Source organism: Manis pentadactyla, chromosome 15 (genome assembly GCF_030020395.1).
Source record: "Manis pentadactyla isolate mManPen7 chromosome 15, mManPen7.hap1, whole genome shotgun sequence".
Taxonomy (NCBI): Eukaryota; Metazoa; Chordata; class Mammalia; order Pholidota; family Manidae; genus Manis; species Manis pentadactyla.
The window spans coordinates 45,450,262-45,468,291 of record NC_080033.1 but is presented as its reverse complement, the minus strand read 5'-3'; the positions used below and the strand labels follow the sequence as shown (position 1 = coordinate 45,468,291).

At 36.5% G+C, this 18,030-nt stretch overlaps 1 protein-coding gene across 1 annotated transcript; it reads left to right on the top strand.

The window, feature by feature from the left end:
- Positions 1-69: 69 nt before the first annotated feature.
- On the top strand, positions 70-17,382 carry NUDT21 (nudix hydrolase 21). The gene is made up of 7 exons (XM_036880978.2): positions 70-332; positions 2,562-2,762; positions 3,608-3,671; positions 7,664-7,753; positions 11,702-11,777; positions 12,415-12,529; positions 13,724-17,382. The coding sequence occupies exons 1-7, from the start codon at positions 217-219 to the stop codon at positions 13,743-13,745; spliced, it is 684 nt and encodes a 227-aa protein (XP_036736873.1). The 5' UTR covers positions 70-216; the 3' UTR covers positions 13,746-17,382.
- Positions 17,383-18,030: the final 648 nt, after the last annotated feature.

Here is an 18,030-nt window from a genome sequence, read left to right as displayed (position 1 = left end):
CAACAGCGGTTGGCCCAATGGTGGCAGGTCACCGCCTCCCTACTTCCTGCCGCCAGAGGCTTCGGAGGCACTTCCGGTGTGCGTACGCCTCCTCTAGCGGCCTCACGTTAATGGCGGCCTGCGTCTGCTGAGGGGGACGCAAATAACCCTGTGAGCCCCGGGACAGTCCCCTGCCTCCTTCACTTCCGTTCGTCTCCAGTGCCCGAGGTCGGCAGCATGTCGGTGGTGCCACCCAATCGCTCGCAGACCGGATGGCCCAGGGGGGTCAACCAGTTCGGCAACAAGTACATCCAGCAGACCAAGCCCCTCACGCTGGAGCGCACCATCAACCTGTAAGTGCGGCCTGGCTGTTGCGCGGCCAGCGCCGTCATCCCCTGCCTCTTGAGCGCCCCTAAACACTCCGATCTTTTTCTTCCGGCGCACCCCCGGCCTTCGGCGGACTCCACGCCGCCCACCACCCCACTCCCGTGCGCGGGCGCGTGTTTCTAGTTCCCACACGCCTGTTCCTCGTTCAGCAGCGCCGCGGGGGGAGTCCTGCTTCAGCGGCTTTTCCTTTTCCCGAAAGGCTGGCTCCCGGGCCACTGTTCAGTCATTATCGGAAAAACCCAAGTTTTCTTTGAACTCATCCTTTCTCCACCTCTCCAGAGGTGATCAACCGCAAAACGTGTTTTATCTTAACGGTCCAAAGTTCAAGTTTCACATCACGCATGTGGTATTGCTTTTATTTTATGTGAATGGTATAACGTAGTATCGTTTTTTGCTGTTCTCACTTTTCTCTCAACACCAAGCTTTCGCTATCTAGCTATAATGCTTAGGTTTTGTTTTCTCCGTCAATTTATTGCATTTCAGCGCATGAATACACCACTTTTTATTCATCCGCTCAGGGCTGTCTGGCCTACCCCATGCAATTCACACGTCTTTCTTGCCCCGGCGACAGCATCCAGGCACCCGCTAGACCCCACCTTGGGAGGGTGGATACTATTATGGTGGATACTTTATGACCGTGGAGGAGACCAGAATGTATCCCCAGAGAACCCGTGTGGGCTACGTTTTATTTTCAACACCTTTCTGTTTAAGCACTTCAAGCCACGGCATTTAGAGATCTCTCAAAAATAATTTATCTGTGGCATGTATTTTTCCCTTGGGCAATGTGTTGCTCAAGAAATTGTCAGTGTGCTTTTTTTTTTTTTTAGTTGTTTTTGTGAGTTTGTGAGGCACCGTGGTGCTGACCCTGATGAAAGAAAGTGGTCGATTTATGCTGGGCAGTGTTTAAAAGGTACAAGGAGTTACTGATACTACTATTTCTCTGTTTCATATTAAAATTAATGAACTTCCCCCCTCAAAGGCGATTTGAAATGGAAAAGGTGGTTATTGTTTTATTTGGCAAAACAGGTGCTGGCTTGGAAATTTGAATAATAAAAATGTCGGGTTTATGAGATCTGGAATCGTAGATAGCTGTGTATACACAAGTTGGTATCTTTAGCTATTACATTAACGTGATAACATTTAAAATTAATATCACTTACTTAAAAAAATCTTCGTAAGATCCCAGGAAGTGGAAAAGTGAAATGTTCTTTTAAAGAAACGTCAAAACACAGCTTTGGAATCACTTTCAGTGGTAATTACAACTAGGACTCAGTTTCCGCTTGATATAAGTTGATTACTGGATCACTTTGCATCAAGCCATTATGTAAAATTAACTTGAACAAAAATGTTTTAATCTTTACTCCATTGAAGTTATGGGTTCATGGATTTACGGTGCTTCTTGTCTCCTATATGAGTATAGTGTTCAGAAATAATCATCCTATTGTGAACTCAGTTCATCTGGGTGAGTAATGATCTGAATTGAAAACCAGTCCTCTCTCTCTCAAGTGTATTTTCTTTTAGGAAATATTTCCATGAATGCCTGTTTTGGACCAGGCACTGTGCATAATGCTGGGTATACAGTGGGGATGAAGTAAAATGTGGAATCATATAAGAATCATACAAAGCTCACAGTATGATGGTAATACTTTGTCTGGGCTGGCACTCTGATTTCACAGCTGGAAATTCTTACATTTCATCTTCATGACATCTCTTTCTTATGTGAGAGCTGGCTTTTGCAGCAGAGATGTGTTATAGTGCTCCTTAATTTAGTTTGCAGAAAGAGAGATTATCCATTAGCATCCATAATTAATGGTTTCTGATTAGATTATTAGTCAGAGGAATCCAAGGGGATATTAGCCAGGTTGGCAGCCATGATCTGAAACTGGAGGATTATCAAATAACCAGGTAGTCACTTCTCTAAGCACTTAGGGTTCTTAAGAATAGTGTTTTCAGTGCTTGAAAGCACAAGTGTGGAGTAGCAGCTTAATTTAATGGAAGCTCTGGTCTTAGGAGTCCAAAGAGCTGGATTCTAATGTCTGCTTTCACATTAACTAGTTGTGTAGCTTTGGACAAGTCCTGTGTCTCTTAGTACAATTAATACACATCATATCATGGCTTCTGTATATGTGATTGGTATCTGTCATGATAAATATGGTCTTCAGTTCTCACGTTAAATGTTCGTGTTTGGATTACAGGTACCCTCTTACCAATTATACTTTTGGTACAAAAGAGCCCCTCTATGAGAAGGACAGCTCTGTTGCAGCCAGATTTCAGCGCATGCGGGAGGAGTTTGATAAAATTGGAATGAGGAGGACTGTAGAAGGGGTTCTGATTGTACACGAACACCGGCTACCCCATGTGTTACTGCTGCAGCTGGGAACAACATTCTTCAAATTGTAAGTGTCACTGGAAATTAACAGCAAGACAGTTTTTAATCGGATTGCTGGTTTATGCAGATCGGAATACAATTCTAGCCGTTAGTCATCTCTTTCAACTAGCACTGCTTGTTAATGGACTCTTCAGGAAGAAAATCATGAGTAATTTTTCTCCAGTGTAGTGCTCATTTATTGTCTAACTAGAAATCTGCATGTTTCTGTATGTTTTTGATATTAATGACTGAGCTTGATAGAAACCCTGTGAAACAAACTAGTGCAATTCAGTTTCTAGATGTCATCATAGCATTACTAAGAGCGATTGATACTATTTCTTAGGCCCAATAGTGTTTCCTATTCTGAAAGCAACTTATATTTTTATAGATAAACTGTTTAGTTTCATCATTTAAGCTTAAATCTCTCAATATATGTTCAGTCCCCAAATATTTGACAGGCTTATACCAAAAAAGAGAGATCTCAAATACTTAGATTGGAGTTCTTAAGAAATGTCCCATTTTTCAGACCTGAAGAAATGCCTCTCTGGGCAATTCTGTTCTCCATTATTACCAGATAGCTTTCAGAGAGAAGCGGTTGGAATGGAGTGATGGCCAGCAGTTCCGTTATGTTACATGTTTTGTTCATTTAAAACCAGGGTTTGTATACTATTAGTCTGATGAATTAACATTATGAATTCAACTTTCCAGCATATTCTTCCCCCTTCCTTTGATTTTTTTTTTTGTCCTGATTGCCTTATTGGACACTGAAATATGTATAATTCAGTTACTTGATAGAGATAACTATTATTGTGTTCTTACTGTTAGCCCAACATTGTATTAAGCTGAAAGCTGAAATTTTTAACCTTTATACAGACCTGGTGGTGAACTTAACCCAGGAGAAGATGAAGTTGAAGGATTAAAACGCTTAATGACAGAGGTATTTTCCTATTTAACCACTTTGATTTTTTTTTCTGTTGTTCATCTGAATATCATCAAACTTAAATGGCTACTTAGTCTTTTTATGTCTTGTGAAAAGGTTAAATTTATTTTGAATATTTTTCAGTAAATAAAACTTAATCCCCCAGAGTCTTAGTAGTGTTTATTGTTTGCAAATTGAACTTTTATTTACTATATATATATATATTTTTTTTACTGAAATGTTGATATAACAATAAAACAAAACAATATAATAAATAAAAGACAACATTCATTGAGTACTTACTGTGCTGGGCATTGTTCTAAGTCCTTTACAATAACTAGTCTAATCATCACAACAATCCTAGGAGGTAGGTACTATTAATCCTGTTTTACTGATAAGGAAACTGGGGCAAAGAGAGTTCAAGTAATGGGCTTGGTGTTCACAGCTTGTGTGTCATGGAACTGGAGATGTGAATGCAGGTAGTTTTGTTCTAGCATAGGCCTCTAGAATTTTTATAAGAGAATGATTCCTGTTGTATACCTTTTCACTGTTGCACATATCTTCTAGGCATTGCCCAAGTTGTACTACTATTTAAGAGCCACCCTAATGTTTGTCTCTGAAGGCTTGGGGCCAAATGCATAGATGCTAGAGGTTTTTGAGATTATAGGTTCTCATTATTGAGTGTTTTTCTTTTTTAGCATACAGTCTGCTCCCGCTCCTACAACTACAGGAATAATATGTATTTTATGCAAAAGCCTTGGAAAATACAGAGAAGCAGATAGAGAAACAAAATATCACCTCTAATTTTACCACTTTGACCTATTGGTTTGTCTTTCTAGTTAGTATTTTTCTAAGTGTGTTAAGTTACTGTGCTTGGACTTCCATTTATATGTGGTAGATCGAACCTACCTGCTTACCTTAGCTCATTCTCAAAATCACCAAAAAGGCAGTAAAGGGGTTTTGAATAGATTCAAATCCAGTAGGATTGAGGGAGTACAAAATGAGACAGTAGCATGAAAAAGTTTTAGAAGCTGGAAAGCAGATGGGTAGATAACTATCATAGCAGAAAACAGCCCAGCAGGCAGTGTGGGACCCAGCACTGCAGAACACCAGAAATGCTGAGGAATTGGAGGTGCCAGCTACCTGTGGAAGTGAGAGCATGCACAGACTGAAAACTGGATTGATTGACAGTCTGTATGGGATGTATTTATATACCTCAGTTGTCTTTCCCACTCTGTATAGTTAGATAAAGACTGGCTGGTTATTGATTCTCTTTATAGAGATTGAGTCAGAGAACACTAAGCAATGAAAAAGTTGAGAAGATGGGGAGAGTAAGTGAAAGGGTACATTCTGAATAGTGAGCCTTCTCCTACTAGGCTGATAGAATATTGACAGTTAGGCTTATATACTGCAGGCTGAAGGTTGGAGGTTTTGTTTCTGGACAACGTTACCTGTCCAAAAAGCCTTCCAGGTGATGCTATTTGGGTGTCTTTCCAAAGAAGTAGTGTAGCCCTATTACTGAAGCACACAGAGGTAACAATTTGCCATCTTACTATTTGTGAGCAGATACTGAGTATCACCGGGCTTTTGGAGAAAGCACCTTAACAAGAAAGACCCAAAAAAGTAAAAGGAGCTCAACAGAAACAAAATTCAGCACTCAACAAAATATTGATTAATATTTTTGATGTGATAAAAGGAGATAGTGCATCAATGGAACATGTGCCACTAAAAAACATTAAACAATAAGAAAGAACTCATGAGTATTTAAAAGATTTTAGCAGAAATGAAAAATTCAGTTGAAGGGTTAAAAGATTGAACGGAGGAAATCTACCACAAGGTAGGATGAAAAGATAGAATAAAGGTGAGAAAAATCAAGTCAGTGGATCTTTCTAGAAGGATCAATATAAACTATAAATAGAAGAGAGGAAAAGGGAGAGTTAGCAAGAAAATTTCCTAAACTCAAAAGAGCCTGAATTTTCAGATTGAAAAGACCTGTTGGCCTGGCCTCTAATGAATGTTGAAAGATCCATGCAAAAGCATATCGTCATGAAATTTTAAATCAGTAAGGATAAACTGAAGACCCTAAAAACTTCCAGTTTGGGGAGCAAGGGGGGTGGAGACACAGGTTAAATACAGAGTCAAAATCAGAAATGACATCAACTTCTCAGAAATAATAGTGGAAGCTAAAAGAGATCATGAAACATGCTGAGAGAACATGGTTTCTGCCCTAGAATTTTCTTTCTAATCACAGTATAAATCAAGTGTACAGGTAAAGTTATTTTCAGATACATAGTTTCCAAAAATTGGTATCTCTTGTACCTTTTCTCAGGAAGCTACTGGAGGGTGCTCATCACCAAAATGAAAGAAAAAAACTAAGAAGATACAGGATTCAGAATATAGAGGGAATTTAACAACACAGGATAGGCAAAGGGAAGCCCTAGGACTCCAGCTATGAAGCAGGGCTGAGAGCATCTACAAACTGGAGCAGGATTAAGAATTGTCTCTTAGGGGAAAAAGTAAGATAAACAAGACAATTGATGTTTGAGAAGAAACTTAAGCTCTCATGAAAAATGTGGAGATGAAGTAGTGAGAATGATATGAAAACAGTTACTAAGACAAGGATAGTTGTAAAAAAATGTCATTATAACTTACTAAACATTGTTGTGTCCGATTCACCTAGTCATACTCATTTAAATACGGAACATTGAGTTAATAAAATATTGATAATGGGAGGTTGGTGGAAAATATGAATGGGGGATGTGGTTTTAAGGTCTGAGTTCTAATCCACAGTAATAGGATGTTAATTTTTTTTTTTAGATTTTTAAAAAATGAAAAATAATCATAAAAGAATGTTTTTAGACTTTTAAAAGATGAAAAATAATCATAAAAGAATGTTAAAAATGTAACTTTGTAGTGAGAAACCTAACAAACACTACCTCAGCCCTGTGATGAAGGTTAACATCAGTGATAAGTCCTGTCAACAGAATGTGCCCTTGACACCATGTGATGAGAATGGCACTTCACCTCTGTGGTCTTCCTCCCCAAACTCCATAATCATAGTCTAATGGAGGGACATTTCACAAAATACCTGACCAGTACTCAGAACTATTAAGATCATCAAATTGAGGAAAGTCTTGAGTAACTGTCACAGTCTAGAGGAAAAATGACAAGTAAATGTAATGCTGTATTGTAGATAGGATCCTGGGACTAAAAAAGGACCTCAGGTAAAAACTAAAGAGATCTAAATGAAGTATGGGCTTCAGTTAATAATAAGGTATCTATATTGGTTCATAAAATATGCTCTATTAAATGTAAGATGTTAATAATAGGGAAAACTGGGTGTGGGATATATGGGAAGTCTCTGTACCATCTTTGCACCTTTTCTGTAAATCTGAAACTAAAATACAGTTTATGTTAAAACAAGAAGAATGTAAAATTAAGAGGCAAATAGCAGGGAAAAACAGTCAAAAGTCGAAAGTTACATAGCTGATGGGAATGGGTGAATTGAGACAGGGCTCTGCTCTTTCTCATGAACCTTGTAGAACCATGTTTGACCAATTAAAATGTATAGAGAATAACTATGATTAAAATAACTTAAACTTAATGTGGTGTTATACAGATTTATAAAATGAAAATTGTGAATTCTGAACACTTTTTCTATAACTGGTTGGGTAGGTGATTTACAAAAGCCTTATTTGATTCTAGAAAAACTACTGTAAGCCATTGGCTGATGTGGGTTATTGATCACCTTTGGTTTTCCATGTGTAACCAGAGCATAACAGATTTGTTGGTCCTGTATAGTTATGTTGATGTAGGTTGCTAATTTTGAACTAATAATATATGTTTTGGGTTGAGTGACACAGATAATAATTAGCAAATTATAGAGAGGAGATCTATATAGAATCAGTTTAGCTATGTGTCTATTAGTGCTTCCAAAAATACTCTTCACTAAAGAAGAATATTCATGAGTAGGTATATTGTTTACTGGCTATATCATTTCTTTTTGACAGATACTGGGTCGTCAAGATGGAGTCCTGCAAGACTGGGTCATTGATGACTGTATTGGTAACTGGTGGAGACCAAATTTTGAACCTCCTCAGGTAAGTGTTCATTTTGTATTTGCATTTGGAGATGTAGAAAACTGATTTAATCTCAGCCTTTTAAAAGATCATAGTAGAATTTGACTTGAGAGTCTCTTCTCTCCTTTCTTAGATAAAAAGCCAAGTTTTTTTTTTTTAAGGAAATATTGAAACATATAAAAATAGAAGGAAGAGTAAAACTAAGTGAATCACACCTGTCATCCCCCTTCAACAGTTAGTAACTCATGGTCAAACTTTGCCCACCACTCCATTTCCCTTGGATTATTTTGAAGTATATTCCAGATACCATTTCAGTGGTAAATAGCATGCATCTCTAAAAGATAAGATCTTTTAAAAAATATATCCACAGTACTAACATTGTCATACTAAGAAAAAGAAATAATTACATAATATCATTAGTATGTATATCCCAGATTAGTTTCAAATTTTATTTTTATTTTTCTATAATTTAAGTTAAGATAATCTCTTAAGTCTTTTTCTCATGTTTTTTTTTTCTTGTAATTTACTTGTTAATGAAAACAGGCTATTTAAAGATCTTAGTGTTTCTATTGCTGATTATATCTGCCTGTTGTTGTTGAAAATGTAGCCCTTTCTCCTCTGTCCTACAAATTGGTAGGTAGATCAAGAGATTGCATTTGGGCTCAATTAATTTGGGGGGAGGGGAATGCCAATCTTGTCATAGGTAGTATATTATTTATCACTGCATAACAAATTACTCCAAAATTTAGCAGCCTAAAACAACAGATACTTGTTAGTATCTCAGTGTCAGGCATCTGTGAGCTGCTTAGCTGGGTGATTCTGGTTTATAGTCTCTTGTGAGGTTTTGGTTAAGTTGTCGGCTGGGATTGCATCATCTCAAGGCTGCACTGAAGCAGGAGGATCTGATCCCAGGTTCACACGTGTGTTAGCAGACCTCTCAGTTCCTCTTGCACTTTCTACTGAAAGCTTCAGTTCCTTACTGGCTGTTGACCCAAGGCCTCCCTCAGTTACTGTGAGAGTATCTCCATAGGGCAACTCCCAGTAAGGCAGCTGGCTTCCCCTAGAGTGTGTGATTTTAGATATAGGGATAGTGACACAGATGCTCAAGTAGGAAGCTATAATCTGTTATAGCCTAATCTTGGTAGTGGCATGCCATCAGTGCTATATGCTGTTGGTCACACAAACCAACAGTATTTTTGGGACGGCAGTACAAAAAGGTGTGGATACCAGGAGATGGAGCTGTTATGGGTCATCTTGGAGAATGGCTACCACTGGTAGGATTGTGTACTTCATCAGGAGTTTTATGTTGTCTAATTGTCTTTTTTTATAATGTTAGCAGCTCATTGATAATAGTTTCTTGGACCTATTAATCAGTTAGAGTTATGATCCTTATATTAAGAGAAACTTTTCTCATGAACTCTTAGGCTACCCTGAGGTATAGTTTGTGTAGGAAAGAATAGATGCTTTTTTTCTCTACTTACCAGTTTTCAGAAATAGGAGTTAATTGCTTAGCATTCGCTGACAACTCGACTTTCAAGAGAGAGTAAGACAAAGACTTGGATGTAGATTGTTTGAGAGGTGATACCAAGAAGCAACAGATCAGAAGCAGAAGTCTAAGAAAAGGGGTAATTAGTTGATCTTACAGCAGTGGGCAACTAAGGACTGTGAGGAACCACGTGGAATGCATCTCAACCTGTTCATTAGAAGGATGGAAGACTAGAGACTCATGTCCCTCATTGAATAAGTGTTGTATTATCTCCCTTGCAGTTTCATCTTGAGTCTGAGCACTGGTTGAAAGATTTTGCAGAGCGTTGGAAATGCTTCAAGGCTGAAAAACAGTGGGATAAGGGCAGCAGGCAGGGAGCTTACTGACACTTTCAAACACAGCTACCCTGAAATCTGAGGCAGGATGAGATACTGTGATGAGGGGTGCAAAAAGCATGTTTCAGTGACTTTTTAAAGTGGCATATGAGCTCATGCATATAAATACATTTGAGGTGTTTAATCATTGTTATGATTGATGATGTTACTCACGCTCAAATTTTGTTTTCTTTGGCTAATGTGAGCCTCTTAAAGTTGGATCCTGAATTCTTTTGATAAGGCCCTGTAATAGCTTCTTTGCATGGCAAGATGTTTCAGGTTAAGAATCACATAAAATAACAGCCAGCTGAAAGATAGTTATGTCTATCCTCTTTGTTCACATTCCCTAGTATAGCTGAAGGGTAGGAAGAAAGGGTGCTATGGAAGCTGGTGCCAGTACTCGCTACCTGAGAATTGTCTTGGCTCTAAGAAAGTATAACTTCCTCTAGAAATGATGAAGTTCTGTGTATCTAAAGATACATAGAACAATATAAACTTGTTTTGATTTCTTGAACATTCCTTTATCTAGCTGAAAAGTGCCTCAGTAATAACCCAAAAGTTTTCCAGGCCACTTTCGGAATGCCCACATTCACCTTGCTTACAATGGTCCTAGGACAGTTCCCCTTAGTTCACGGAGCCTTTTCGTTGCCTCTGCTAGTATAGGGCATAAGGGTGTGTGTTTAGTGAACCATCTCCTTGTCTCCTTATCTTCATCTTTTTGTATAAAGTGAGATTGGCTTTAAACACCAAGATATGAAGACCGGAGAAGAAAAGCTTAAAAGGAATGTATAGCCACGAGTAGCAGAAAATTGGGGTAATGCCAGTCTTTTTGGTTTGGTCATTGTTTGAGAACTTTAGTTGTATGTGAACCATAGGTCTCCATTAGCCTGTGCTATTCAAACTACTTTACATGTCTTTGTCTCTCTGTTGCTGCCAGTGTGACTCGTTTTCATGAATGTGGGGCACCTCCAAAGTTTGGGACAGTTATCTTGATTCTCCATGCCCTAGGGATAGCTCTGCTATATAATTATTCTAACTGAAACTAGGATATCCAGTGGGGTAGCTTGGTGGGGAGGAACATAGGCTTTTATGGTTGCATAAGAGTTGAATAGATACAGTTGATTCCTGATCACTATACTTAGCTGTGTCATCTTGGGAAAAATAATTAACCTGCCAGTGTAAGTTCCTTATGTAAAATGGGGGTGATGGTACCTCCTTTTGGCAGCCTCTTGTTTTTATCCTATCTTTCCCTGATGTTTGTTTTCAGCACTTTTTAATTCCCCTGTCCGCAAGTACAACTCCAAAAGCAAAAGTAGATTTTTCTGAATGTATTATGGGGAGGTATAGGAGAAGTTTTCATAACATATACACAGCAGAACAAAAAGAAATCATAGACTTTTAAAATTCTGTGTATCAAATTCTTCTTTCTCAGGCACCAGCCTCCCCTAATTCTCATCATCCCTTTAAATTCTCCAAAATATTTGCTCTGTTTCCCAAGCAATTTGACTCTGTCAACTGACAGAATTCCACTTCGACTACTCATCTGGTATTCCTGAAGCATGTGTCCAATGTGTGTGTAGGGTTGCTGAGGGGAGGAGCGTCTTGTCAAATACTTCACAGACTATATTTAAACTTTTAATATAGTAAACATGCCCACATAAGGACTCTAGAAAATTTAAATTAATATTTTTTTAAAAAGCACCTTTTATTAAAAATGCTTATATCAGATTTAATTGTGTTGTAAACTTCTCAAGCTATAAATCCTGTGACTACATACTTAATTTTCTTGAATGGTTGAATGGTTTACTATTTGCTTATGTTTATTAAAGTATTTATTAGTATATCTGTTAAGTACACTATCCTGGTAAAGGGAAGACTAGAAAGGATTCACTTCTAGTTTACACTTTATACTGTACTGGGAAATAAACATGTAAAGAAATAAATGAGGCTACAGGTTTTTGATAAAATTATGTTGGGATTATAAGGAACTTGGTCTCAGAGGGTTGATATTTGAGCCTAATGTCTGAAATGGGAGTAGTTAATAAATAGGATCAAGAAGGTATAAGGGATATCTTGGCAAATACAAATTATTCTCTTTTGTTATTTTAGTATCCATATATTCCTGCACATATTACAAAACCTAAGGAACATAAGAAGTTGTTCTTGGTTCAACTTCAAGAGAAGGGTAAGTTATTTGTTTTTGAAGACAGCCATCTAAAAGCTTTTGTAGAGTAATTTCAAGGGGTACCTCTGTTCGTGTAATTTTTGGATTTAAAAATAAAGACACGTATCGTGTTTATACAGAATTAACCTAGTTTTTCTCAGATCATGTAGCTAGGGGAAAAGTAAGTTTAACTAGAGTCTAAAATACCAGATTGTAGTATTTTTTAATAACTAGCTGTTAGCATTGATTGTCATGTTGTTATAAACTGAAAATTTTAGGAGACAGGTGAATTGAGTTTTTTGTAATACTATCTTTAGGCCTTTTGTGCTTTTTAACACATAATTATTTCTTGCAATAGTCTTAAAATGGAATCCAAAATAAATACAACACAAAACTCTCCTCTTCTCCCCTTTCTCCCAGGGCCAGCACTTAGAAGGTGGTATTTCGTTAATAACATGGATTTCTATCGAGTCAGTTAGTTTCAATGGTGTTACTATAAATTTTGCTTAAAAGATACAACCAAAATGTATTAATGAGAATTATCCTTTTCCTCAGAAGTTTCTCACATGTAAAATTGGTGATTACAAATGAAGTGGAAGCAGTTCCTATGTAAGAAATTACAGAAAATGAATACTGGTCTTTGTTTTGTTTTTTTTAGCCTTGTTTGCAGTCCCTAAAAATTACAAGCTAGTAGCTGCACCATTATTTGAATTGTATGACAATGCACCAGGATATGGACCCATCATTTCTAGTCTCCCTCAGCTTTTGAGCAGGTATGAGAAGTTGAACATTTTGTGATTGGTTGATCTAAACTGCCAGATTAAAAATATTCTAGGAAACTACTTGAGGAGAGATAGTTGGTGAATTTTAGTCTTTAAGGAAACTAAAGTAGTATGATGGACCCTCAGACCATGTATAAGCCATAAATAAAGTAAGACTGACTAAAAGTGTCCCCAACCATAAGTTACAGAATAATGATCTTGTGTAATTGTTCTTCTCCAAATCTGACATTCTGTTAAATGGCATTCTGTTAAGTTTGAAGACTTCAGTCAAAGAAGAGATGGTAAAATAGTAGCCAGCAATGTAAAATAAATACATATATATATATAGTAAATACATATACCTAATAAGTAGAAAAACAGAGAATTGAATCAGTTGGTGTTAATATATTCCCTTTTCTCTTTGGAACTTACTGTATTAGACCCAAATTGGAGCATGTGGTTTTAAGTCCTGAATTTTTACATGGGTTTGACTTATTTTTTTGTTAGAATGACAAGAAAAGCTTTTTTTTTAAAACATTGACTTATACTGGTTGGGGTCCTTAGGAGTCAACCATAGATATCCTTCACAGAATACCATGGTGGTTAAGAATATGGATTCTGTAGTCAGTGTTTGGGTTTGAATTCCACTTTCGTACTTGCAATATAACCAGAGAAATGGTTATACCTATTGCTTTTTGTTCATCTGTAAATTGGGGTAGTAGTCCCTGCTTCCTAGAATTGTGAGGATCGAGTGAAATGATGCATATATAAAGTGTTTAGAATACTGCCAGGCATCTGGTAAGCTCTGAATAGATGTTTAAAAACAATTCCATTGTGATTTTGGCTTTCTATGAAAGCTTATTGAGCATGAAATTGGTCTTTCTACTTTGTTATACTAGTCAAAGTACATCTTTTGCTCCTATGCTTTGATCTGCTGATGGGTTACAAGATGAAGTATGGTATATAATAAGAGTCATATTACTCATTTATTAAACACCACCCATCAGGTATCAGGAACTGTGCTGTGTGGTCAGAAAACAATGAGGTGTAAAAAACTTCTTCCCTCAAGGAACTTAGTAGTGGATAATTAACCAAATTTACATTTAAATTTTTTTATAGTAAGTAGAAATACCTAAATTTATTATAATATAGAAACCATGTAAATAATACTGTTTAATACAGATACTGTGTTTTTCCAAAATTCAGGTTCAATTTTATATACAACTGAATTCCTGCACAGTGAAGAAGTAAAAGAAGCCGTCTCTGTGAGCACAGCTAGTCACAGTATAAAATAAACATGGTAGAAAAGTTTTTTTGGTTTAATCTCTTTCTCAGTCCCTAATTTGCCACCTACTTTCTATTGTTTGAATAGTAAAGTTAACATGAAAACTAGGTAATGGTGTAAACAAATGTGATAATGCCTGATTTACTTTTAGTTCTACTCATATTTTTTGTATACCTTAAAGAAAATGGACTTTGTTTTTTGTTTAGTTTTGTTTTTTAATTTCACATTAAACTTGTAAAATTCTTACAGGTGAGGATTGTTTTTTGTTTTCCCCCAGGCTAGTGAATATTGAGAGACAATGTCTGGTTTAGGTCAGTCAAGTTTATGGGACCCTTGCTCCAGTAACCATTCTTGGGGGTATACTCCGGGACCATGTGCTAGATTTTTATGGTAAGGATCTTCTATTACTTTTGGGAACTAGATTTGCTTGTTGGAGTCCAAGGTACAACTCCTATACCAAGTTTTATATTCTAATGAGTTGTATTACAGCAGGATTCTCAGTATATTACTGACTGGTACATTTTATACTGGTATGTGCAGACCTTAGTTCACAAGCAACAGACCTTCAACATATGGGAAACTGTTAAAAATTGACTAGGTCAGGGAAAGTCATGGGAGTCAGTGTAAGAGACCCATCTAGAGCTCAGATGGACTTTTTTCTTGCACATATTGGAGGATTAATTGTGCTATTGTGGAATTATGTGTGTGTGATTCTTGGGGCCATAGTAAAAATGGTGATCTGTGAAGGAGGTTTCTAAAAGTGGGTGTTAGGTTTTTGAATTCTTGGATTGCAAAGTTTGTTATTTCAATTAACTTGAAGTTATATCCTTAGAAATGAAATTTGGTTTTAGCAAGTGACACAAAAGCCTTTCAAAAGTATTGGAATAATTTGAATCAACTGAAATCTAAGGACCGGGTAGGGGATGGATTTTGTTAGCCTTAAGAAAAAAAAATGCCAAGTTGTAAAAGCTCTTTAAAGCACTGCTAAAATAGGATCAAATTTGGGGAATAAAAGAAGAATCTTAGGGCATAGGAATTTGTTGTCTATGTCATTGCTTAATGGTCATAATATATTATGTATGCTTTTTTGCAAAGTTGTTGTCTACAGGCCTAATGTAAAGGTAATCTTGAAGACACAGCTACTTAAAGAAGAGAGATTGGTATAGTTTTAATAGAAATGTGCTTTTTATTGGTTCTTACATCTTTATGGTACTGATTACAGAACTATTCTGAATATTGGGTGATGTGAAAGGTGTTCCATAATATTCTTTCCTATTTAGACTTGAGAAAAACAGACCAAGAGCAACTATATTTATAAAGGTGCAGGTTTATTTAGTTGAGGTTCTGTCAAATCTTCACATGGCTGATTATCAAGTAGTGACTGTGACCTTGCCCACAGTAGTGGTAGGTGAATACCAGTCTCCAGGACCAAAAATGACCAGTGATTTCCTTTGAAAAAGCTACTAGTTCTGTGGATAGTCCCTTTCCCTCAAGGGCTAACAGCCCTGCCCCTCTGGTTTATATTAGCGTATTTCTAACTTAGTCTAATTTTCCTGGTGAGCTCAGTGATTAGCTGAGTCCTACAAGACTGGGGAAGGCAGAGATGGAGACAAAAGCTTGACACAGCCCACCTTCCGTGATTGCTTCTGGTAGCCAGTTGAAAAGCTGTGGTGACCACATTTCAGATGTGTTGGTTCTTGTAATTTGGGGAGGGCAGAAAGAAGTGGACTTCTTGGTGATTTATAAAGTGCTGAGTGTTTAAGTTGAAGAGTCATTTAATTTGAAGCCCTCACCTCCTTTGTAACTTAAGCTTTGACCTAGAAATTCTTTCTTCATCACTGCTTCCCGATGTAAGTACTTGAGTCAGTCATCTATATGTAGGGGCCTTGGTGAGAAAAACCTTTGAGTGTAACCTTAGAGTGTAAGACATCTGGTTCTGAATGTAAAATTCATAAAACACAAACAGTATTCAGACTGTATTTGAACTGGTCAGTTACAATTGTATCCCCAACTCTCGTTTTAGGTTTCTTGATGGAAATAGTAGCACTAGGGAAATTCAAATCTGATGTAGTCGTATAGCATTAAAAGCAGGTACAAGGGCACTATATAACACTAAGCTCTTTTGATGTGTTATGTTCTTACCACTTCTTCTAGAAATAATAGCATTAAATTGTACATTCCATTCTCTACAAACTAAATACTGAATACTTGTAAAGTGAGCTCTCTTGATGAACTGACTTACATTTTTTAATGCCTTCTATGTTCTAGGTTTGTTTATAAATGATAGCCTTCTTTTGCATATGTGTAACTACAATATATGTCATGATTTTCTGAGTGATCCAAGTTGTGCATATTCTATATAAATTTACTAAGTGACTCCTTAGGAAAATATTCAGTAGGTTGAGTGAAAAAAACTAAAGCTTTACTCAAGTTTTAAATCATATGTAGAATTGACATCCCTTTAAAGAAAGTGAAATTTTTTTTCCCTAAGCAGTAAAGACTTGTGATTTTTAAAAAAATAGATAATACTTAAAATGACATGATAATTTTACATGTGAAGTTGTACTTTTTAACAGCAGATCTGGAAGATTTTTTTATTATCATCTTACTTTAACTAGCGTTATACGGTTCAGTTATTTTGGATTTTAGTAAGAGTTCTATTAAGTTAGCATTTTATTTGGATGAAACATAACCAGATTAGCCAGTTTATTTTCTTCCATGCTTCATTAGAACTGAGAGGTAGAGGTCCTCCAAATTCAGCAGACCAGCAAACGATCAGCTTAAAGTTCCCTTTCTTAAATGATACGTCTTATTCTCTAAGGTTTTTAAATGACTATTTTTTTTAAGTACCTGCACTTGAGATGAAATGCTTGGAGTAATTAATTGGAGTTCCTCAAACTTAATGTTTTTACTAGTTCATAGTGTTTGGGACAGTACATGCTGATCACTAAGATTGCTTCAAAGTGTGTACAGTTTTGTATGTTACATCACCAGAGAAGGCTTAGTGGTTCTTGACTATAATACAAGTCGACTTTTGTAGCATAAGGTATGATTTCTCATCATTTCACTTGTTTCATGTCACTTATTATTTGGGTTAAACTGGACTCATTTCGAGCAGTTTGCCTTTGTTTAAATATGTGATGAGAAATGTAATACTGTAATTTGATTTGAGCCATAAAGCATTTAAATATTAGTTCATGTTTATTAAGCTTGTTTCTGTGAAAAAACTGACTAAAACCTAAATAAGTCTAGATTAAATCAGTTAAGGTATCATTTGTATTTTAGTGATAGATTGTATTGTGAAACTAGACATAAATTGGGGAAAATATTATTATACTGTTGTGTTGAGGGAAAGATCAGTGCATTTGAAAATTTTTGGTTACTATGTTCACATAAAAGTGTATGAGCATCATTTATAGTTTGGCTTTGAAATTTTTTGTGGCATTAAGTTAATAGAAATGTATTAAAACTGGAATTTTAGTTATATTTTTATATTTGTAGAGTAAAAGTTTGATTAAAATGGTCAGTGTTCTTTTTAAATTTTATTTCATTTCAATTAATAAAACAGAATGACTCTGTGGTTGTGTGTGGCTAACCTTAGTGTGCCATTAGAAATCCTTAAGGGTTCTTTTTCAGTTTCAGTGGCCAGAGGCCATTAGGTAAGAGACACCTTGGCATAACACAAGGGCCTGAAGACCTGGGCTGTCTGACGTAGGTCAGCTGTCATCGTCCTCATGGACACTCCACCATTGTGTGGCAGCAGATGCACTTTCCTGCCGTGAAGGGATCACTGGATTTGGAACCTGAAAACTGGGATTTCGAAGTTGCCATACAGTTTTGTTAACTGTGTATCATTATTTCATGGGGACTATTTCCTCATCTAGAGAGTGTTGGCTCCTTTAGTTTTTTTTTTTTCTCCCAAACTTGCCTAGAAGTTATGATATTCTCTGACACCATGCTTGCTGTTTATGTAATACTGTATAATTTTATTTCAGCATCTTAAATAGAAACAATTGACCCAGATCATGAGAATACATGTGTAATAAAACAGTAGCCCTGAGTCTTTGTATCTGAACAAAAATTGAACAACAAAACCTGATAGTGATTGCAAAGTTCTTCTGAAACTCTTACTATTTGTGTATTTTTTAGCAGGCACCAAAGAGTTATGAAAAATTATGAAAGAAGAGCTAAAAATTGAAATTACCCATTTACTTTTTCCCTTGCAACT

Excerpts from the sequence above, each read along its gene's own strand:
- NUDT21 (XM_036880978.2), top strand. The coding sequence starts at position 217 with ATGTCGGTGGTGCCACCCAATCGCTCGCAGACCGGATGGCCCAGGGGG. Across the intron at positions 333-2,561 it reads CTGGAGCGCACCATCAACCT|GTACCCTCTTACCAATTATA; the intron begins GTAAGTGCGGCC and ends TTTGGATTACAG. Across the intron at positions 7,754-11,701 it reads CAAATTTTGAACCTCCTCAG|TATCCATATATTCCTGCACA; the intron begins GTAAGTGTTCAT and ends TTGTTATTTTAG.